The sequence below is a fragment of the Syngnathus leptorhynchus genome, chromosome 11 (assembly GCF_054491065.1).
Source record: "Syngnathus leptorhynchus isolate UIUO chromosome 11, UIUO_Slep, whole genome shotgun sequence".
NCBI classification, from domain to species: Eukaryota; Metazoa; Chordata; class Actinopteri; order Syngnathiformes; family Syngnathidae; genus Syngnathus; species Syngnathus leptorhynchus.
In genome coordinates, this window is record NC_141205.1 from 12,695,702 (window position 1) to 12,717,025 (window position 21,324).

At 52.4% G+C, this 21,324-nt stretch overlaps 3 protein-coding genes and 1 long non-coding RNA gene across 9 annotated transcripts; 3 read left to right on the forward strand and 1 right to left on the reverse strand.

The window, feature by feature from the left end:
* Window positions 1-48: 48 nt before the first annotated feature.
* isy1 (ISY1 spliceosome associated protein) lies at window positions 49-2,910 on the forward strand. Its single transcript, XM_085923290.1, has 11 exons — window positions 49-204; window positions 785-807; window positions 1,203-1,254; window positions 1,380-1,445; window positions 1,536-1,578; window positions 1,670-1,782; window positions 1,907-2,024; window positions 2,131-2,253; window positions 2,334-2,449; window positions 2,541-2,627; window positions 2,694-2,910. The coding sequence occupies exons 1-11, from the start codon at window positions 202-204 to the stop codon at window positions 2,799-2,801; spliced, it is 852 nt and encodes a 283-aa protein (XP_085779416.1). The 5' UTR covers window positions 49-201; the 3' UTR covers window positions 2,802-2,910.
* A 156-nt stretch (window positions 2,911-3,066) lies between these two features.
* Window positions 3,067-7,770, forward strand: LOC147049681 (haloacid dehalogenase-like hydrolase domain-containing 5). The gene is made up of 9 exons (XM_085923285.1): window positions 3,067-3,752; window positions 4,095-4,337; window positions 4,466-4,578; window positions 4,649-4,742; window positions 4,847-4,880; window positions 4,959-5,130; window positions 5,576-5,752; window positions 6,057-6,198; window positions 6,846-7,770. The coding sequence occupies exons 1-9, from the start codon at window positions 3,612-3,614 to the stop codon at window positions 6,999-7,001; spliced, it is 1,272 nt and encodes a 423-aa protein (XP_085779411.1). The 5' UTR covers window positions 3,067-3,611; the 3' UTR covers window positions 7,002-7,770.
* Window positions 5,323-8,731, reverse strand: LOC147049682 (uncharacterized). Its single transcript, XR_015067528.1, has 3 exons — window positions 8,566-8,731; window positions 6,621-6,713; window positions 5,323-6,512 (listed from the first exon to the last, which is right to left on the reverse strand). It is a non-coding gene; the product is annotated as an uncharacterized LOC147049682 (long non-coding RNA).
* On the forward strand, window positions 7,975-21,121 carry pcif1 (phosphorylated CTD interacting factor 1). Of its 6 annotated transcripts, none has more exons than XM_085923284.1 (17): window positions 8,000-8,096; window positions 9,625-9,743; window positions 9,975-10,140; window positions 10,258-10,382; window positions 12,876-13,001; window positions 13,076-13,266; window positions 14,221-14,375; window positions 15,024-15,171; window positions 15,249-15,332; window positions 15,402-15,501; window positions 16,003-16,162; window positions 16,255-16,460; window positions 16,908-16,994; window positions 17,083-17,267; window positions 17,330-17,423; window positions 18,614-18,789; window positions 19,668-21,121. In XM_085923284.1, exons 3-17 carry the CDS (start codon window positions 10,011-10,013, stop codon window positions 19,981-19,983), a joined length of 2,283 nt encoding a protein of 760 aa, XP_085779410.1. In that variant the 5' UTR covers window positions 8,000-8,096; window positions 9,625-9,743; window positions 9,975-10,010; the 3' UTR covers window positions 19,984-21,121. The 6 variants fall into 6 exon arrangements, with proteins under 6 accessions (XP_085779407.1, XP_085779410.1, XP_085779405.1 ...); XM_085923279.1 differs by lacking the exon at window positions 9,625-9,743 and adding an exon at window positions 8,602-8,917 and having other exon boundaries at window positions 8,023-8,096; XM_085923282.1 differs by having other exon boundaries at window positions 8,029-8,096; window positions 9,539-9,743.
* Window positions 21,122-21,324: the final 203 nt, after the last annotated feature.

Sequence of the window (21,324 nt, forward strand, 5' to 3'; positions counted from 1 at the left end):
GTTTTTGAGGCTTTCTTTCCATTTGGTTATCTCCCATAGAGGGCAGTGTTTTGGGCGCCAGGCTCTCGGCCCCTGAATACGGAAGTTGAGCGCTTGCCATTTCCTGTCTGGCGGCGGCGGCGGTCTTCGAAGGCTTTTGTCCCAGAAGACTATTTCCGACAATTTAGCTCATCGAGGGCGCCCGAACATTCGACAGCGACTATGGTAAGAATTGCATCAACATTTACAACTTACACTTACAAACGTTTAATTGAAGCTAAAGTTGCTTGCATCGAGTGACTGTCCGAGTGGCCATTTTGAATTTCTAGCCTGATCGTAGCTGATTTGTTCATTCATTTTTATTGTGATGAGTCGAGCGTGGTCGTCCACTTTGTCCAACCGAGGCTTTAGCACATCTCGGTCACACGGCCAATGTTAACTCATCAAATTTGTCGAGTTGTCACACCTGACCTGCCTCATTGTCGTTTTATCTCTTGCACGATTAACGACGGAGGCCTGGACATTACAAGGGACATAAATACATGTCGCAAACATCCTCACAAAATGATGGACGCGTGGGTTGTTGGCAAATGTAGCGCACCCATTCGTTCAATTTGACTTGAGCGAGCGGAGTGGAGCTCCATTTGCACGCACAACCGTCCAACGATGATGTTGGTGTTGATCATTTGTAGTCTTTGGCCACAATTGAGCGTAACTTGGCGAAATATGATCATTGTTGGTCATCTGTGACGGTGGAGTTCTAATGTTGCTTAATGACACATTTGAAATCTATGTCTCTACACAGGCTCGAAATGCTGAGAAGGCCATGTGAGTAGGCACGCACGCACACACACAAATGATGAGTCCAGTTATTGGACCTGCTCGAGTTCTATGGCAAGGAAGACCTTAGAACAAAATATTCAATGTAAAGCGAGAGTCGGTGAGAAATGTGATCATGTTGCTACAGTGACAAAGGTCTCGGGAAGGTTCATGTGTGCGCTAATGCTCATTGACAATCGTTCTGCAAATACCGTGGTTTTTTTTGTTACCGTGGCCGGCCGGCCGAGATGCTCTTTGGGTGGTCAAAGGCGGGCGGGTAGGGGGACGACCGGTTGTGGTCGGTTGTTGTGCTGACGACCGCAGGCGTCAATGTGCCCTTTTTCAAAATGCGCCGTCAAAAGCTCAACCTGCTCCTGGTGCCTTGATGTTTTCCTTTGTTTCAGGACGGCCTTGGCTCGCTTCCGACAAGCTCAGCTGGACGGAGGAAAAGTCAAGGTTGGTCGCATCTCACACGCTGGATCTCCATGCGCCTTTACCTCGCTTTACCCTTGAGGATATGTGCGTGCGTGCGTGTGTGTGTGTGTGTGTGTGTGTGTGCGTGCGTGCGTGCGTGCGCGCAGGAGCGTCGACCCTTCCTGGCGTCTGAGTGCAACGATCTTCCCAAAGCAGAGAAGTGGAGGAGACAGGTAGGTGCACCCGGTCGCCTGTTGGTGCACGACTGAACACCGGCTCCGCGGCATCCGCTTCAAATGTGTCTGTTTGCGTGTGTCTTTCAGATCATCAGTGAGGTTGCCAAAAAAGTGGCTCAGATTCAAAACGGTCAGTCCGAGCGAGCACCAACGGGACCGGCCCGGCCCGGCTCGGCCGTCTTGTCTGTCTGACATTTCTTTGTCTTTTTGTGCGTGCACAGCGGGTCTGGGCGAGTTCAAGATCCGAGATCTGAATGACGAGATCAACAAGCTGCTAAGGGAAAAACGGCACTGGGAATATCGCATTCGGGAGCTGGGAGGCTCGGACTACAAGGTTGCCACCTATGCCGCGTGTCCCCTTGAATGGGGCCCCTGTCCAGCGTTTCTTACGGCCAGCGTGCGTGCGTCTGTCTGTTTGTCTCTGTGTCTGTCTGTCTGTCTGTGTGTGTGTGTTGCAGCGCTTTGGGCCCAGGATGCTGGATCACGAGGGCCGGGCGGTTCCCGGGAATCGTGGCTACAAATACTTTGGTGCGGCCAGAGATCTGCCCGGAGTACGAGAACTCTTTGAGAAAGAACGTAAGTACATGGCCTCGCACTTACGATGTGATGTACAGCTCACATGCTCAAATGCAAATGCTCATTTAGGTGTGTATGTGGGGTGTGTGTGTGCGTGTGTGGCCAGCCGCTCCTGAGCTACGCAAGACTCGCGGTGAACTGATGAAGGACGTGGACGCCGAGTACTATGGCTACCGAGACGAAGACGACGGTGTCCTGGTTCCTTTGGAAATCCTGCACGAGAAGCGAGGTGGCTGTCACACTTGGGAGGTTTTTTCCTAACGCGTGCATCGGGCCCCACTCGGAACGCGCGTACATGTGTGCTTGTAGCCGTGGCCGAGGCGATACACGAGTGGAAGACGGATCGCCAATGTCTCCCTTCGGGGGACAACAAAGTGCCGGAAGAGGACAACGAGCCCAGCATCTATTGCATGGACAACCGCCAGGTCTCCGCACAAACATAAACTTGTCACATGACGCCCCCTGCTGGTTTTGTCAAACATGACCAGGCGCGCACCTGTTTGTTTTGTGCGGCAGCCAGAGGAGGACGAGCAGGAGACTCTGGAGGAAGGCGAGGGGGGGATGGCCTTCTTCGCACACGTCCCCGTTCCCTCGCAAAAAGAGGTACCGCACGTGCATGAATGCGACACGTAGCAAACCGCTCACCTTGATTGCGTGCCTGTGCAACAGGTGGAGGAGGCTCTGGTCCGCCGGAAGAAGATGGAGCTGCTGCAGCGGTATGCCAGTGAAACTCTGCAGCAGCAAAGTCAGGAAGCCAAAACGCTGCTGGGACTGTGACACGCGCACCCCTGCGCACTCGCCTGCCGGTGGTCTTTATTTGCAGAGCTTTTTCAGTTTGAATGGTTTTTATTTTTCCCCACAATAAAGTTGTTTTTCAGAAAACGATTGAGCGCAGACGAGCGTCCTGTCGCCACTTGCCGTGGAGTGAAAAGTGCCTCATTCGAGTAGAGTGCCGGCAGTGGACCAGGGTGAGGTCATTTTCGGTCGCTCATCCGTGGCGAGCGCTGACAGTAGGGCTGGACTTTGCTGCTTCATTGCCATTCCTTTAAGGCAAGATTCATCCAAATGGCAGCCACGGTCAGACGAGCGCGGCGGCGGCCAGAACGTATCGTCGGACTTCTCCTCCCCTTTGCGGTCGGTCGGGCGGGCCTCAGACAGTTGAGCGGTCGGCCAAGTCAAATCCAAGGTGTTAATCACACAAACATCTCAAAGGGCTGGCTTCTCATGCCCACAGCAACATTGGTGCTCTCCCGAGTAGCTGACGTGCTAACGGCTAGCGTGCAGGTCGCTTGGTTGCGGCATGAGCAGCACGAGGGCATGTGATGGATGGCGCATGTGACGACGGGTCACCCATGTGACAAGTCCAGCATGTGACGGGTCGCGTGTTAGGCGGCGATCTAACCCAAGTCAGCAGCAGTCAATCAGACACAAGCGGCCTTTTGTTAGCACTGGCAAATGGGCCCAAGGGCGGTGAATGGGCGTCACGTGCTATGCTGAGAAATCCCCTAAATCTAGCTAGCATTTTAGGACATGAATTCTTTCCTCAGCACCCAGATTGACTGTCGTGGGTAGCCCCGCCCCCAGGTGATGATGTCACACGGCAGCACTTGGTTAAGACGTGCCGCGGCTGCGCGATGTGCGGCAGGCATCAACGTCTCCGTCGTCATGTGGTGCGCGCGCCTGCAGCACGCGTTCAGGACAGTGGCGCGCTGCACCGACGCTCTGCAGGTCAGTGCACCTGCGTGATAGATGAAGTCGAAAATGAATGGTGGCAATTGAAGCGTCAATGTTGGACAGATTCATGCGACTCGCCGGCTCTTACTGTTGTCTCGTTTCATCTTGGGCAGCTTTCATTTGCTGTAATGAGGAGGTAGTAGGATTTGAAAGACTACCTGACCTGACGGTGGTGTTGTGACTTGATTGCATTTCAGCTTTGAGAGTCGTATTTAGTGTCAATTGTTGCCAACCAATATGTCAGTCAGTCAGTCAGTCAGCCGGTGAGGGGAGATGGAAAGGGTTGAAAGACAAGAGTGGCACAGCCGGGTGTGTCGCCCTGTGGTGTGCCGGCAGCAGCAGCAGCAGCAGCAGCAGCACTACCTGCCGCCGTCCCCTCGGTGCGAGGCTGGCATCCTGCTGGACGTGGATGGGGTGCTTGTGCGCGGCGGCTCAGTCCTCCCGGCGGCACGGCGAGCATTCCGGAAGCTGCTCGACCGCCGCGGCGACTTTCTGCTACCCGTGGTGTTCGTCACCAACGCCGCAAGTTGTCAGCCCGAACGCAAAGCACAACAGCTGTCGTCGCTGCTCGACGTGCAGGTTTGTATGCCCGTGCGTGCGTGCGTGCGTGCGTGCGTGCGTGCGTGCGTGCGTGCGTGCGTGCGTGCAACTGGTTCTGTTTTCTGTGTTGCGATCGGATGGATCCCAGTTGTGACCTGTGTGCGCAGATTAGTCCCGACCAAGTGGTTTTGTCCTACAGTCCTTTGCAAACATTGACGAATTTTCACGACAAGTGTGTGCTGGTGTCCGGACAAGGACCGATCACGGACATCGCGCATTCGTATCCTTTCTTCGCCTGGGCACCGCCCATCACTTTGTAGTCGAGCGAGCCCTTGACCCCCGTGAGTCAGTCTGGGTTTCAAGAAAGTGGTGAGCATGGAGCAGCTCCGAGAACAGCACCCTCTGCTGGACGTGGTCGACCACAGCAGGACCCCCAGAGCAGACGTACGTACGTACACCGAAGAACACGCCTCACTGCATTCAATTAGTCAATGAGCAAAAACCACAAACGAAAAAGTATGTGACAAGTGGGTTCTTTTGTGTTGCAGTCCAAGGCTGCGCACAAGTTCCCCCAAATTGAAGGTAAGAGCACTACATGTGCGCCTTCTGTTTCTGATCCCTTTTAGCGCTTTATTGTTGACGCTGGGTGCTTTTCCACAGCCGTGCTGCTGTTTGGCGAGCCAGTGCGCTGGGAGACCAATCTTCAGCTTCTGGTGGACGTGCTCCTGACCAATGGACGTCCGTCAGCTGCTTACGATTGGTCGCCAGCCCAGCTGCCCGTGCTGGCCTGCAACATGGACCTGCTGTGGATGGCCGAGGCACCCTCACCGCGGTAAGGAAAAAAAGCAAACGCAACTGTTCCATTGACTTAGTACGAACCCACGCGCGCACGACCGCTTTAAACCTTCATGGGGCCCGAGGCAAAAACTAAAGTCGTCCAGCCGCCCTCCCCGAAGACCAGGGAGACAAAATTGGACTCACCCAAATTAAGTTTAATGTGAAAAAAAAAGAACAATCACTCGGTTTTTAATAATCAGTTGCTCCACCTCCTACTCAGTAACTTCATCTACACAAGTGTACAAATACGACGACAACAACAAATACAACTTTATTCGACAAAACATCGGGAGACAGACAGATTGCTCTTCATTGCCGCATCCAATCACGAGTCTATCAGGGAGAAGCTGCTTTCTCTCGCTCGTATGTCCAGAAGCTGTGCTGTTTGGCAAATGAGAGTTCATGTGATGACAAAAGTGCATGTGGCGTGCGTGTGGCAGTTTTGGTCACGGCATGTTCCTGCTGTGTTTGGAGTCGGCGTACAAGAAGTTGACGGGACAAGAGCTGAGCTACCGGGCGCTGCTGGGGAAGCCCAGCCTGCTTACCTACCGCTTTGCCGAGCACGTGCTCATGCGCCGAAACTTCCACCACAAGGTCCAAACCATCTACGCCGTGGGGTGAGCACTAGCGCGCACTTGTGTCCAATTGAAGCATCTTTTGTTCATTCTGTAGCTTGAGCTCTGGAGAAATGCGGGTGCCTGTAGCGCTCCCAACATTGTCAACAGACGAGTAACTCGTGGAAACGCTATTTCAGCTCCGCGTCGGCAGGTGTTCACTAATGACAGTGTTGTCCAATTGTTAGAATGAATGTTAATATTGTATGATCCTATTGGGTTGTGCAGTTAGGACCTAGATGGCAAACTCTGACTAGGTGGCAGTTGTACAAATGTGAGATGACGGATTTCGTTTGCTCTTTTACAGCGACAACCCCATGACGGATGTTTATGGTGCCAACCTGTACAATCGCTACCTGTCTGAACAAAATAGCGCTGCCACTGAGACGGCAGCCCGGGAGTCCGGCGAGGGGGAGCCGGCGTCTGCCGCGCGCTGTCGATCTGTGCTGGTAGGTGGTGACGACACAACCCGCTTGGAATCCAAGGATCCCGTCCGTCCCCTGAGCCCGCTCCACTATCCGTCCGTCGGCTACCGTGGCGGCCATGAGCCGTTGCTAATGTAATGCTGTCAGCCTCAACAATGAGACGCGCGGTGCTCAGCCCCTCCGGCATTGGAGCTCTCAAACGACAGTTGTTTTGCCAGCCTCCCCTTCCTGAGCAAGAGATCGGCATCCGCAATTGGATGTCAAGTGGCACGAGTGGAATGAGGAAGGTCCTCGTCATAGCGATGTCCCCATTCTTGCTCCAAAGTAAACGTAGCAATCTGAAAGTTGGGAACAATTTCAAGAGGAAACGGTGGCGACGGTTTTGTGTAAGGCCATACAACATTCTCTTTTTACTTTCCTGATCTCTCGTCTGCTTTATTTGTCACCTTTTGATGATGATGACTCAGTGGAAGGAACGCCACCCGAGTGTGCGTGCGGACTGCGATCCAAGAATTTCTAATTGTCCTTTTCGCACTGAACTGAAAGAATCAGAAAAACAAACAACTAAGCTGCAGCGTGAACATGGCCCGCCCGCTTTGAAGTGCTTTTGCCGATCGTGTCCAAGCAGGAAAAAAACGTGCTTTGACGCCTTGCGTCTATGCTGTGAACAGGTGTGCACGGGCATCTACAAGCCGGCGCCCGCCTGGGAGAACATCTTCCTGCACGGCCACCGGGACATGAGCGCCGAGGCTGGCTTGCTGGAGCCCGCCTACGTGCTGGAAGACGTTGAGGCCGCCGTTGACCTCGTGCTCCGCAGGCACCTCTGACCCCGTCCTTAATACGCCAAAGGACAATCCCAGTCCCCCGTGGACCAATGGCGCGGTGCAGGATTGCTCCCATAACGCTGGTAAAAACTAAAAGTCTACACAGAATTGCTGCAGTATGGATTGGAACTTACAACACAAATTGATGATTCAAAGTATTAACAAATCGACAACATAAGAAGAGGGTTGTGCCAACGGTAACAGAAAAAAACGTTGCAAATGATTGACACAATATAATTGCCATGAAATTGGATTTTTGTTCGTTTGGAGAATCAAATATTATAAAAAAAAAATGTAACACAAACGAAAGAATCTGAAGGAGAAATTTATATTGGATGTCACTGTGTTTTTTAAAACTTTAGATTTGAACCATATTTCCTTTTGGTGTGAGTATCGCTCATGGTAAATCCCGTCATTATTTTTTGTTTCAAACAAAATATTGTTCATCGGAAGAATAAGTTACAATCTTATAACAATTTTTAAATATGTATTACCAAGTACCAAGAATGCTATAAAAGAGCTGTCAATTATTGAAAGACTTGGTCTATGAATAATTTTTTTGCTCTTGCAGTTCTTCAAACAGTTTTGATAGATAGGCCCCATCATGTTTTGTTTCATTTGTGTCTGAGTGTATTGCTCAATATGTTCAAATGGAACATTATGGAATGGTATACCAATTATCTTAGGTCAATTTAACATACAAATATAACACCAAGAATGCTACAAAAATGTTTTTTGAAACACTTGTTCTGTGAATTATTATTTTTTGCTCTTTCTTGCAATTTTCGTCGATAGTTTCAAAAGAAAGACCCTACGATATTTTATTTTATTTGTGTCTGATTGTATTTGGCGATATGTGCAACTGTGACCTCCTGCGCGATCTGAGGCGCGAGGGGGGGGGGGGGGGCGGGGCGTCGTCGACCTCTTCAACATGGTGTCCGGGGCGTGACAGACCAGAAAGGGAAGCGTGTCGGTGGGCGCGCATGCGTAGTCGCGCTTTTCTCTCCCCTGTAAAGATGTCTGAGCAGGCGGGGAGGGAGCGGGGGATCCCAAATCGACAGGCAGAGCCCGCGACTCGTAGCCGTTCAAAGAGTCCAGGTAAGGCAAAATGGCCCGCTAGAGCTGCCCCGACGCTACCCGAACGGATTGGAACCTTCCGGCTTTGAATTGAGCCGCACCAAATACTCGCACGGGGGCCCTGTCGCCACGAAAGGCCCAAAACGATGTGCGGGACGCGAGGCTCTGTGGCAGGGGCGTGTCCGCCATCTTGTCTGAGCACAAGTGGCGCCCAAAAGGCAGCGTCTCCCGACGGACAAGATGGCAGCCAACCGGCCCAATACTACCGCTGAGTCCGAGCCGCGCGCGTTCCGCTCGTCAGCCGGGCGGGCGGCGAATCAAAGATCAGGACGGTTTCCTGCGCCTTTTGTTGCCCCCTTCCCCGCCTGCCTTTCGCTGTTCGCTTCTGGCTAGTTTCCTCCTCTCGTCCGTCGTTTGGCGACGAGAGCCGCACTGCGCATGCGTGTAACAATGGCGCTCATTTCTGTGCAAGCAAAACAATTGAGCAAACCTTTTCACTTGTAACCGAATTCCGGGGTCTCCACAGCGGTGCGGTTGTGTTGCGATGGTTCCGAACTGCGGTGATTGAAGGACGGCGTTGCTGTTGCCTGAAGCTCGGCTGGCGGGTTATGGCGCTTTTCTCTTTCGCCTTGAATCGCCCTGACATTCAAGACATCCTTTTGATATGAACGCGAGCTTGCAAAATGCCTTTATATACTTACTACACGTGTTAAAAAGGAAAGAAAAGAAAATACTCACGCTAATGCAACAGTGTTGGTTGGACGTCCTTGATGTGCGCACAGTCTGAGAACTCCAGCGGACGGTCGCATCTCCTGGACACAAATAGACTCTCCCACAACCAGGTTAAAATTATGAGCGTCTCGAAGTATTGCATGTCCGTAACTTCATTCAAAAGTCAGACATTTCAAATTGGCAGTTCAAACCCATAATTTGATTCAGTTTCTGGTTTGGCAACAAGTCAGAAAAATGCTAATCATTGTTTTCCCAGGTCACCCAAACGAACTTTAAGGAAAAACACAAAGTCAAACCACAGCTGTAAATTGGTAACACAAAATAGCACAAATTATACATACCGATACTTAGACATGCAAAATGTATGCAAGTGATAATCAGCAGAAAATTGGTTTCAATTGAACGGAACGTTACATTTCAATGTACCACCCTTGAATCATATTGCACTGCTTTTATGAGAGCTGCATGCCAAGTTGAAATCATTTTTTGGCTGATGTGAGTCCTTCTGTAGCGGCACGGTGGAGCACTGCATGTTCGCCTCACAGTTCAGAGATTGTGGGTTCGATTCCACCTCCCGCCCTTCCTGTGTGAAGTTTGCATGTTCTCCCTGTGTCTGGGTGGGTTTTCTCCGGGTTTTCCGGTTTCCTCTCACATCCCAAAAACACGCTTGGTAGGCCGATTGAGCACTCCAAATTGCCCATGGGTGTGAGTTTGATTTGGCTTTTACCCAGAGGACGAGGCACAAACCAATGGTGTATGCAGAGACTACAACTAGGCGCCGGGTGCTACCACTACCAGCCTGTTAATATACTTGCAGAGACAGTATCCAAAAGAACCCAACCCAATGCAGGTCAGCCACAGTCCCGGCAGACGCTAGCTCCAAACTAAAACAACCCGCCGTAACACTGTCATTGAACAAAGGCAAGCCGACCAGGGGTAGGCACTGACTTCTTCCTAAAGATGTGTTTGATGTGTTCCACATGAGGGAAATTGTCACAAATGTACAAATTTGTCTAAAAAAACACGTAAGGAAGAAGAATTGCCATAAAATCGTGATTGGAATTTTATTTCGAAAAATTGCCGCTGATATTTTTGCTATATCGCCCACCCTCATTGTGTTTTGTGATCTGGATCGGTTTGACAGTGTTGTCTTTGGTGCGGCGTCAGGTCAACCGATGCGCTTGTGACGGACGAACAGCCAAGATGTCCAACGAGAGACGGGCATCGCTGAAGGGGGAGGGGGCCATGGTGCATTCTCCCGGCGCTTCTGCTGTCTCGCACGGCCTGCCTCTCTTGCCTTCGGCCGCCGCCGCCAAGCCACCCGAACTGCCAGGTGCGTGCCGTCTCTCTCACCCTCACGCGGATCACTCTCGCTGCTGTGTCTGTACCTCTGTCCGTTTCGAGCTCCTGTCCTGAGTGTCTCGCCCGTTTGCTGGGTCTCTTCCCACAGATGAGCTGATCCAGGCAGGCTGGTCCAAGTGTTGGTCTCGGCGGGAGAACCGTCCGTACTACTTCAACAGATTCACCAACCAAAGTCTGTGGGAGGTGCCGGTGTTGGGCCAGCATGACGTCATTGTGAGTGGCCAATAAGCCCGGCCGTGGCAAATAGTGCACACACTTTCGAACCGCCAACAATCATCGACCCCTGGGTCCGAACTGAACGGCGAGTCCAAAAATGACAAAACCAGATTGGATGACGTTGACTCATTCTGCCTTTATGACCCTAATATTATAGTCTCTCTTCTCGTCGACCTCCGCGTTTCATCTGTGACATGTCATCCATCCATCTTCTGCTTATCCGGGGTCGGGTCGCGGGGGTTGCAGCTTTAGGAGGGACTCCCAGACTTCCCTCTCCCCAGCCACTTCCTTCAGCTCATCCCGGGGGGATCCCATGGCGTTCCCAGGCCAGCTAAGAGACAGCGCGTCCTGGGTCGTCCACGGGGTCTCCTACCGGTGGGACATGGCCGAAACACCTCCCCAGGGAGGCATCCTGATGAGATGCCCGAGCCACCTCATCTGTCTCCTCTCAACGTAGAGGAGCAGCAGCTCTACTCCTAGTCTCTCCCGGATGACTGAGCTTCTCACCTGATCTCTAAGGGAGAGCCCGGACACCCTGCGGAGGAAACTCATTTCGGCCACTTGCATCCGTGATCTCTCGAGAGATGACCCATAGCTCGTGACCATAGGTGGAGGGCAGGAGCGTAGATCGACCGGTAAATTGAAAGCGTTGCCTTTTGGCTCAAATCTCTCTTCATGACGGACTGGTACAGAGTCCGCATTACTGCTGACGCTGCACCAATCCGCCTGACCAGTCCGCATTACTGCCGACGCTGCACCGATCCGCCTGTCGATTTTGCGCTCCATTCTGCCCTCACTCATGAACACGACCCCAAGATACTTGAACTCCTCCACTTGGAATCCCCGATCCGGAGAGGGCATTCCACCTTTTTCTGACCGAGGACCATGGACTTGGATTTGGAGGTGCTGACCCTCATCCCAACCGCTTCACACTCGGCTGCGAACCGCTCCAGTGAGAGCTGGAGATCACGGCCTGAAGACTCTGGCATCGGTGATACAGGGACCAAACCACCCTTATCAGTTGGCTCGGCACCCCATACTCCAGAAGCACCCGCCACAGAACTTCCAGAACCACCACCCCAGTCTGCCAATCCAGAGGCACCGTCCCCGATGTCCACGCAATGTTGCAGAGGCGTGTCAGCCACGACAGCCCCACAACATCCAGAGCCTTTAAGAATTCCGAGCACATCTCATCCACTCTTGCCCCCAAGGAGTTTTTTTAACTGCCTCAGTGACTTTGACTCAGGAGATTGGCGAGTCCACCTCAGAGTCCAACAATAGAACACCGCTTGGTTTCAAATGGGGGGGGGGGCGTTCCTCCCAATCACGCCCCTCCTGGTCTCACTGTCATTGCCCACGTGAGCATTGAAGTAACCCAGTAGAACGATAGAGTCCCCAGAAGGTGTGCTCTCTAGCACTTCTAAGGACCCCAAAAAGGGTGGGTACTCTGAGCTGTCGTTCGATGCATAGGCACAAACGACAGTCAGGACCCGTCCCTCCACCTGAAGGCGGAGGGATGTTACCCTCTCGTTCACCGGGGTGAACCCCAATGTGCATGCGCCCAGCCGGAGGGCACTAAGTATGCCCACACCGGTTCGGCGCCTCTCACCGTGGGCAACTTCAGAGTGGAAGAGAGTCCAGCCCCTCTCGAGAGGGCTTGTACCAGAGCCCAAACTATGTGTGGAGGCAAGTCCGACTATGTGTAGTCGGAACTTTTCTGCCTCACACACCAGCTCGGGCTCCTTTCTAGCCAGAGACATTCCATGTCCCAAGAGCCAGCTTCTGCAGCCGGGGATCGGACCGTCCAAGGTCCCCGCCTTTGGCCGCCGCCCAGCTCGCTTTGCACCCAACCCCTTTGGCCCCTCCCACAGGTGGTGAGCCCATGGGAAGGGGGACCCAGGTTTTCTTTCCGGGCTGTGCCTGGCCATCAGTCACTCGCCTTCGAGCCCCACCTCCAGGCCTGGCTCCAGAGGGGGGCCTCGGTGACTCGGGTCTGGGCGAGGGAAAACTAGGTCCATATATTTTATTAGTCATAAGAGGTCTTCTGAGCCGTGCTTTGTCTGGCCCCTCACCAGGACCCTTTTGCCATGGGTGACCCTACCAGGGGCATGAAGCCCCAAACAACATGGCTCCTAGGACCATCGGGGCACGCAAACCCCTCCACCACGATAAGGTGACGACTCACGAAGGGGACATGTATCGGGTCATACGATGGTAGTCAAAGGTGGTTTGGGTCAAGTGTGGTTGAAAATGGGTGGATTCGGCGCCGCAATAGTTACCGTGTCTCGAAAAAGCGTCTTATTTTGGCCTTTAATCTGCCAAAGTCCATATGATGACGACGACGATTTGTTTGCAAGGGGCTAGTATCATTGTCGCTCTTGTTTGACACAGAAAGGTGTCAGTCTCGTCATTTTGTATTCCATGATAATCAACCTGTTGTTCGCTGCTATATATGTGTGCATATGGGTGTTTGTGTGTGTCTGCGTGTAGTCGGATCCTTTAGGCCTGAACGCTGCTCCGGCGGAGGGCGCAGATGGTAACCTTGGCAACGGCCAGAGGAAGAGGCGCAGCTCTGAGGAGCAGGCGGCCGGGCCCAACAGCCTGAAACGGCCCAAGGTAAGCTCAGCGGGCTTTTTGGTCGGAGACAATGGGAGTCCTCTCTCATGACCCACGTGTCCCGTTCCATTCAGGCCGAGCCCACCACGCCCATCTCGCCCAGCGTGCCCGGTGCAAAGCCCTGGAGCGCTGCTCCTGATGACAAACGAGGCACGGCGGCCGTGGCGGCCGTGGCGCCCGTGGCGGCCGTGGCGGCCGTGGCGGCCGTGGCGGCCGTGGCGCCCGGCACGCCGAGCCCCGCCCCTGCGATCTACAAGCCGACCGTGTAAGTCAGAATGTTGGGCAGCAAGCCGCAGGTACTGTCGGGCAGCGCTCCTCAATCTTTACGCGGCGAGCGGAACCCCAAAACGACATGGCTTGTACTCCGAGCACCGCTCCTATGAGCGAACGCTGTCGCACGAGCAAGTGGCCTGAGAATGGGGATAAAACAGGAAGGAAATACCAATCTCGTATCAGTTTCCGAAAACCTTTGATTTGAATTACACCAAAATATATTTTAAAAAAAGCAAAGAATGATACTATAACAAAGGTGTTTCCGAAGAACATTGCGGAGGATGAAAATAAGCATTGCACTTAGAGCAATTCATAAAATATAATAAAATGCGGCGAAGGTTTGACTCGTCAAAAGTCGGGGAAATTTTCTCGACGGTAACAATATGAGGCGTCCTCAATTCCGCCGTATTGCGTGCGCTAAGGCTCAATTCGAACAGGCAGGCCCTCACCAAGTTGAAGGCAAAATGCCTCAAGAGTGCAAAGCGCGGGTGAGCGCTCAGCCTCAGTCGAGTTGAGGTTTGCGGAGCATTCGGGTTTCCTACTGACATGTGGGGTGCACAACCGCTTTGTGCGTTACTGTCGACCTCAACCTCCCACCGCCGACACGCCGGGCGGGACACCCGGATAGCGCGTCGCACCCCACTCGGTGAGTTTTACACCGGGGATGGCCGGCAGGCAGAAGATTTTGGTATGCCGATGGCCATCCTCTTCTTTGAGCGGCTGGACCCGATTTGTATGCACCGCTTGTGTGTCACCGCCAACATCGACTGACTTTGGCCATGCTGGCCACTTTCTCCACGACGCCATTTCACGCGTACGACGCATTTAGCCGCTTTCATTGATTTACTGGCACGAGTATCGTGTGCATGGTTGCCTTGTCGTTTTTTGCAGTGCAAGCGACATAGTGAAGCACTTGGTTATGTTGTGCATGCGTGTGCTGCTCCAGGATCTACTGGGATCTGGACATCCAGACCAACGCCGTCATCAGAGAGCAACCCCTCGCCCAGCATCTGCCCCCCCACCCTGAGATCGAGCTGCAGAGAGCTCAGCTGGTCACCAAACTCAGACAACACTACCATGAGCTCTGTCACCAGAGAGAAGGTGCGCACGCACGCACGCACACACAAACACGGCATCCCGCTCCACAAAGCAAGGTAGACGTCAGAGCCGCAACTTGTTGATTGGCGGACGAATCGGTATCGCTTCATTTCCAGACCTCGTGGAAAAACCTTTTCCATTTTGCCATAAAAGCGAGGCCGAAAGTTGTGTCCATTATTTTTTGGGGAGGGGCTAACAATTTTCCCACATATGCTTCCAGACCAATTCGGAAAGGGAAGTCTCGCGAATTCCTCTTCCTAGCTCGGTTTTTATTTGGCGTCCTTCCATCTAAGTACAGTGCAAAAGGGGAGTGAATGGCCCTCTTCAGCAAATGCCGGCGGAGAAAAGTTCTGCCATTGGGCGAAGGAGGAGCCAGCGCAATCAAAGTCTCGGAAAGATAAAGTGATGATGAAAATCACGATTGGTGGCAGCCTTAACAAATTTTGTTTGTACGACAAGAAATGCACAGTTTTAGCTGAAGTCCGTCTTGCTCGTTTTCCTTTGCAATGCGAAAAGTGCAAATGAAAATCAAGCTTGCTGTGGCATCTCCAACGGAGTGCCAAGTGAATTTGGCCAAGGACGCCGAAGCGGCCACCCGGCGTGGCTCTGGCCTTTAACTTGTGCGTGTGCCGGCCGGCCGGCCGGCGCCAGGCATCGACCCACCTCGGGAGTCATTCAACCGCTGGCTGCTGGAGAGGAAAGTGCTGGACAAAGGTTGGGACCCTATGTTGCCCAGCGACTGCGAGCCTGTCATCTCGCCATCCATGTTCCGAGAAGTCATGAATGACATCCCCATCAGGTTGTGGGCGCCGCCGTCGGTGACCGATGTCCCGAAATGACCGACGTCCCGAAATGACCTTTTGTGGTGTCCGGCAGGCTCTCTCGCATCAAATACAAGGAGGAGGCCCGCAAGCTTCTCTTCAAGTACGCCGAAGCGGCCAAGAAGATGATTGACTCCAGGCGCGTGACATTTCCGACCTCCGCCCTTTGGCCGCCTTGCCGCTGACCCGCTGACACTTTCTGTTGCAGGAACGCCAGCCCGGAGAGCAGGAAGGTGGTCAAGTGGAACGCTGAAGACACCATGAGCTGGTTGCGCAGGGACCACTCAGCCAGCAAGGAGGACTACATGGTATGTATGGCTGACCACGTTTGTGTGCTTTTGTCCTTCTCTCTCTCTCTTTCTTAAGCTCCCTCTCTCCTTTTCTGCTCTGATCCTCACTCTGTCTTCTCTTGCTCCTTTTCGTTTCCCTCTTGTGCATTCGCCAGCGTCGAGCAGAAACAAAACTCCAATGCGGCAATGTACCTTTCGCCGCTATTGGTCAATGGCCACGTGTGGCTTCAGAAGGCTTTGCGCCTTTTGGGGCTCTGCTGAAAGTGACAGCTGCCGGCCATTTTCTCTCTTCCTTCCTCTTGCGTTGCATTTTGACAAAACAAGCGATGACGCTAGCCGAGCTTGGCACTAGTAAAACGTCGGGGCTATCATGCTCGAGAGCTCAAGGTGTTTGAGATCCGGATGGGCGTGGGGGGGGAGCAAAGGGAACTACTCTGCTTGTCGCAAATGTGGATTCAATGCCATCGCACGCACGCACGCACGCGCTTGCTGAAGAGTGGCCTGGCCTCGTTGGCGCAGGACCGTCTGGAGCACCTCCGACAGCAGTGCGGTCCTCACGTAACGGCTGTGGCCAAAGACTCGGTGGAGGGGATCTGCTCCAAGATCTATCAGTTGTCGACCGACTACTGCAGGCGGCTTCGACACACGCACCTCAGCCTGCTCCAAGACCCGCCCGCAGGTACTCGGTACACAAGTCCAATTGTTGGGAATGGTGTAAAGTGGCCGAGGGCTAACTAATGTCTGCTGCAAAAATCTTTGTTGCGTGTTCAGATGCGTCCGCGGATGCGTCTGCCTCCTCTTCCTCGTCTCCCCCCCCGCCGCCAGCATCATCCCGTCTGGTGTACTGTTACCCATTGCGTTTGGCGCAGCCGGCGCCGGCGCTTCCGCGCGTGGAGCTTCACTTTGAGAATGACTTGGCTTGCCTGCGATTCCGAGGGGAGATGGTCAAAGTCAACAGGGGACACTTCAGCAAGCTGGTCGGTACTCAAAGCTGCGCGCACCCTAGGCAAACGTACTTGAGGAAAAGTGACCGAAACCACTCACCCTAAAGTCACGCCCTTACTCGGCTTTTCATCGGCAACTAATCCAATAGCAAATTTGTCGAGCGATTGTTGGACTTCACCTCGGCCGAGTGCCTCTCAGCAGTCAAAGTTTTCTAATAGAGCGCCCGCCCGCCTTATTATAGGACACAGAAACTTCCGCTACTTTGCCAAGTCATCCACATTACAGACAAAAGTGCTAACTCGGTCACTCAATGCTCAGCTGTCTGTGTATTTGCAATAGTGTTGTGTTTTGCAATGAAGGGATGGAAATGAAATCACCTGGTTGTTTTTTTTACTCTCTGTTTCATTGGTTAATTGACAGATAAATCGATCGAGGCTACTCGCAGCCCTAATACGCCGCTGGTGTGCGTGTGTGCGTAGGAGCTGCTGTACAGGTACAGCTGCATTGACGACTCTCGCTTCGAGAAGTTCCTGTCGAGGGTTTGGTGCCTGCTCAAGCGATACCAGGTCAGCCGCGCGCCAGTCAAACCCGCCGGCGTTTCCGATCCCACGTGCGCGAGGATGACGACCGCTTGCCGCGTGTCCACGTCTGCAGGTGATGTTTGGCAGCAGTGCCAACGACGGCGCCGGCCTGCAGGGGGCGCTGCCAGTGTCTGTGTTTGAAGCTTTGAACCGCCACTTTGCTGTTTCTTTTGAGTGTTTCGCCTCGCCGCTTAACTGCTACTACAAGCAGTTCTGCTCCGCCTTCCCCGACACCGATGGCTACTTTGGATCCCGAGGGTGAGGCGCTTGCGGCCGCTCGCGTGCGCTCGTGTGTTTAGTAATTGCGTGTGCCTTCACAGGCCGTTCCTGTCCTTCCGTCCCGTCAGCGGCTCCTTTGAAGCCAACCCGCCGTTCTGCGAAGAGCTGATGGATGCCATGGTGACGCACTTTGAGGTGATTTGGAGTAGCAAACATTAAAGCCAGACAGCGGCTGTGTGGACGCCTGAAACACCAAAATACGCCAGAGGCGTACGAGTTCTGCCAGATAGACCATTTTGTGGAGACTGGTACGGACTCCTATCTTAGATGTGCCCTGAAAATTGCCTGCCCTTCCAATTTTTATTTATTTATCTATTTTTGGTCCTAATGAAACTTGGACTCCCTTCCATTTGTAGTTAAATTCATGAGGGATTTTTTTTCCTTTTCTTGGGGGGGGGGGGGGTGTATGTGGGTGTAAAGAAAATTTATGTGAGCCTGCAGCTCACCAAAAAATTGTGAGCCTGCAGCTCAGAAAAAGCATAAACGGCAGAAAGGGTGTCTGTGTTGACTGTGGCAAGAACGTTGCCAAATGCTGTTGCGCTGAGAAACATCTGTCCTGCAAAATACTGTCTGCAGAAAAAAATATTTTTCTTAATGCGACATTGGGTATGATTTCTTTTTTTTCCCCCCCTTTCTCTATATTCAATTTACGTGAGCCTGCAGCTCAGAAAAAGTACAAACGGCAGAAGGGTGTTTGTGTTGACAGTGGCAAGAAGGTTGCTAAATGCTGTTTGCAGAAGACTTTTTTTTTTTTAAATGCAGCAACCGACATTGGGTATGATTTCTTTTTTTCCCCCCCTTGCTCTATTTTTAGCCATTTCCTTGTTTCTTTTGGGACGTATCCACTTGCGAAGCCAACATGATTCTCAGTTTTGAGAGGAGGTCAGTCTGGCTGGGCTCAGGAGGGCGTAGCACAAGCAAATGTGCACGTCGCCGTGTCGGTGGAATAAAACCTCTGTGGGACCATGTCTTATGAGGCCTGTTTTGTTCATTTTGCAACGTATTGCTTGCGTTGCACCTACGGGGGATGTAGCGCTAAGTCCATTCTCATTGACCCAGGCGATGGCACGATGACGTACTAACGGACTGACGAGCCCGTCGCTGTCAATTTGTAACATTCGACGTGAAATGTCATACTTGAGATGAAAAGACACTATACAACCCGTTGGTTACAGTCGACGTCGGGCCGGCTAATGTTGGAAATGTAGCCTTATGTTTGAGAAATGAGCATTAGCATTTGATGGCACGCTCAATCAAGGGGGGGGCGGGGGGGGAGCATGAAAAGCTCACTCACGTGGCCGTCCGTGTGTGTGTCACTCACTCAGGACCTTCTGGAGCAGTCCGGGGAGCCGCTGTCTTTCATCGTCTTCGTCCCCGAGTGGCGAGACCCTGTGACGCCAGCTCTGGGCCGTATGGAGGCTAGCCGGTTCCTGCGCCACCAGATGAGCGTGCCTGCCTACGAACACGAGTACCGCTCTGGAACGCAGCACATCTGCAAGAGGTGCTAAACGCAAGCCGTCGCTCACAATTCTTCCAAACAACTTTGCATCCTGCCGCCTAACCCGTCATTGGAAATCCAAACATTTCCCCACGAAAGGGCATTTTTGTTTTTTGGCCCAAGTGGAATGCTACGATGGTGCGAGCGAGCAAAGGCCTTGAGCGCTCCGGCTGGGCCGATTGCTGAGAAAGGCCAGCGCCGTCCGAGATGACCGATGACTGGGAAGCACGCTTAAAATTTGACTGACAAAAAGAAAAGAAATCCAAACAAGTGGTGAGGCTACCGCTGCCTTCGTGGGGGAATGAACCTGAAAATCCCCTGCCTTGATCACCAGGTCAACCAGGACTGCTCAAATTGCACGCTTTGCTCGGAGGGAGCTTGCCATTTGGCAACAACAGATACAAAAAGAACTTCACCCTAATTCATTTGGGTGAAGTTGCCTTGGCTAAGCACCAAGGCACCAAAAAAAAAAGTTGCTACATATGTTTGATAAATGAACCTATCAGTGCAATGTTGTGCTCCCAATGATCAGAATTGTGGCAGTTCCTCCAAAACTGGCATGGCTCAGGCTGCCCTCACTAAAAGCAACAATCTGTCTATTTGGGAAGGTCCGCATACGGTGGTGGCCCAATGCGGCTCCGGGGTTTCCCTCACTGACTAAAGCAAGGCTCGACTCGTAGTAGCAGGCCTGAGGGAAGGCTATTTCAAATGTGCAGTCAAATGCTGCGGACCTCTGACGGGGACCCAGCCACCATTTGGGACAAGCGCTTAGCTAAGAAACCGTATGAAAGAAATCCTTCAAATCGACACTGGACCCAATTTTCCTGTGGGGGAGTCCGGCTCATCTGAATTAATTTTAGTACGTGCGTGTGTGTGTGCAGGGAGGAGATGTACTACCGGGCAGTCCACGGCACAGCGGTGCTTTTCCTTCAGAACACGGCGGGCTTTGCCAAGTGGCCTCCCACGCCGGAGCGGCTGGCCGAGCTGACGGCGTCCTACCGGCCCTCGCGCTCCACCCCTGTCGCCGGTCCGCCTCCGTTAGCCTCCCCAGGCCCCGCCCAGCCGCTGCTGGCTGACCGAGACTCATCCGCCCTCAACAAAGCCAGCGACAGGGTGAGCGATGCGCACGCATTGCCAGGTGGCCATGACAAGAACAACAACGGTGGCAGTCCGCAGGACAAGATGGCCGCCGTCTAAAGGCAGGCACACGCCAGAGCGCTCGGCGACACAGGCTCATCATATAACGTCTGGGCATTGGTCGGCAAGGCAGCTATCGCTTTCTTTTTCTTTCTCAGATGGCCAATTTAACTTTGAAACGGACGTCTCGACCAGCATCAGCCCGCCCCCCCCCCCCCCCCCCCCCCCTTTTTTTTTTGCACATACACCTTTCTTGAGCCCAGAAAAAGAAAAACACTTTTACGGATGTGCCGGCCTGTGTTTTAAAACAATTGTGGCCGACATCCGAACGAACGCAAGAAACCGTAGCGGCTCCGCTCGAGCCATTAAATGTCTCTGCAGTCTGCGTCAAACGGATCACGCACGCACGCACACACTGCCATGCCTGCAGACGTCTGCCCAATTTAGTCATTTTCCAACGCACTGACTGACAGGCCGAGGTCAGCGTGGCAACAGGTAACCATGCTCACTTCAAAACAGATCATCAGCGAAAATGAACGTAGCCCCAAATGGCAGTGAGGATACGCACTAACCGATCGGCTGCCCGCCCGCCCCCCCGCCCGCCCGCCTGCCCTGTAAATGCTGTACAGCAAAGGTCGTGCTCATTGGGGGCTTTATTGTCATCCTTTCTGTATCATAATCATAATGTTTTGTTCCAAACTAAACCAAAGTGTTGAGAAGAAAAGACAAGTCTATATATTGTAAACGTACAGAAAGAAGTGTTTGATAGTCAACCCAGCACGTTTTTTTTCTTTTATGTGGTGAACTCAAATGCAGCACCCGTGCTTACATGAAAGGTTTTCTTTTCACGAGGACAAACGGAACGAGATGCAAAAATGACTTTTGTCCCCTTGTAAAAAACAACAATTTATCCAATGAAGTCTAGATTTTTTTTACAAGAGTTTTCACAAGTAACAAAGACAAAAGTCGTACGTGACAGTTTGTGATGTGAGCGTTTGTCATCTTGTGATTATTATTATTTTTTTAATCTAAATGACGCCATTCAGCTCTTTGTTGTTTTTTAAATTGGCCTTGCTGGGCTAAGCGCAACAAGGAAATGCGCGCTTGTACATAGGAAAACGTGGGACTGCAGAATGTACGTCAATGCGCTATGAACAAAATGCAGTTTGAGTTTCAGTAAAGTTATATTCCCTCCTTGGCCACTTGTCCTCTTTTTGGACAGCAAATTGTCACTTGAATCAAAACGTTATTCATAGAAATAAATAAGCTCTCCTTGTGTGTATACGGCGGTTGCTTTTAGTCGCTCCAACGAATAACCAAAATCCGGCCAAAATTGACACTCGTTACAATAAAAAAACAACTGGTTGATGAATGTAAGATAAAAAAGAACTGGTTGATGAA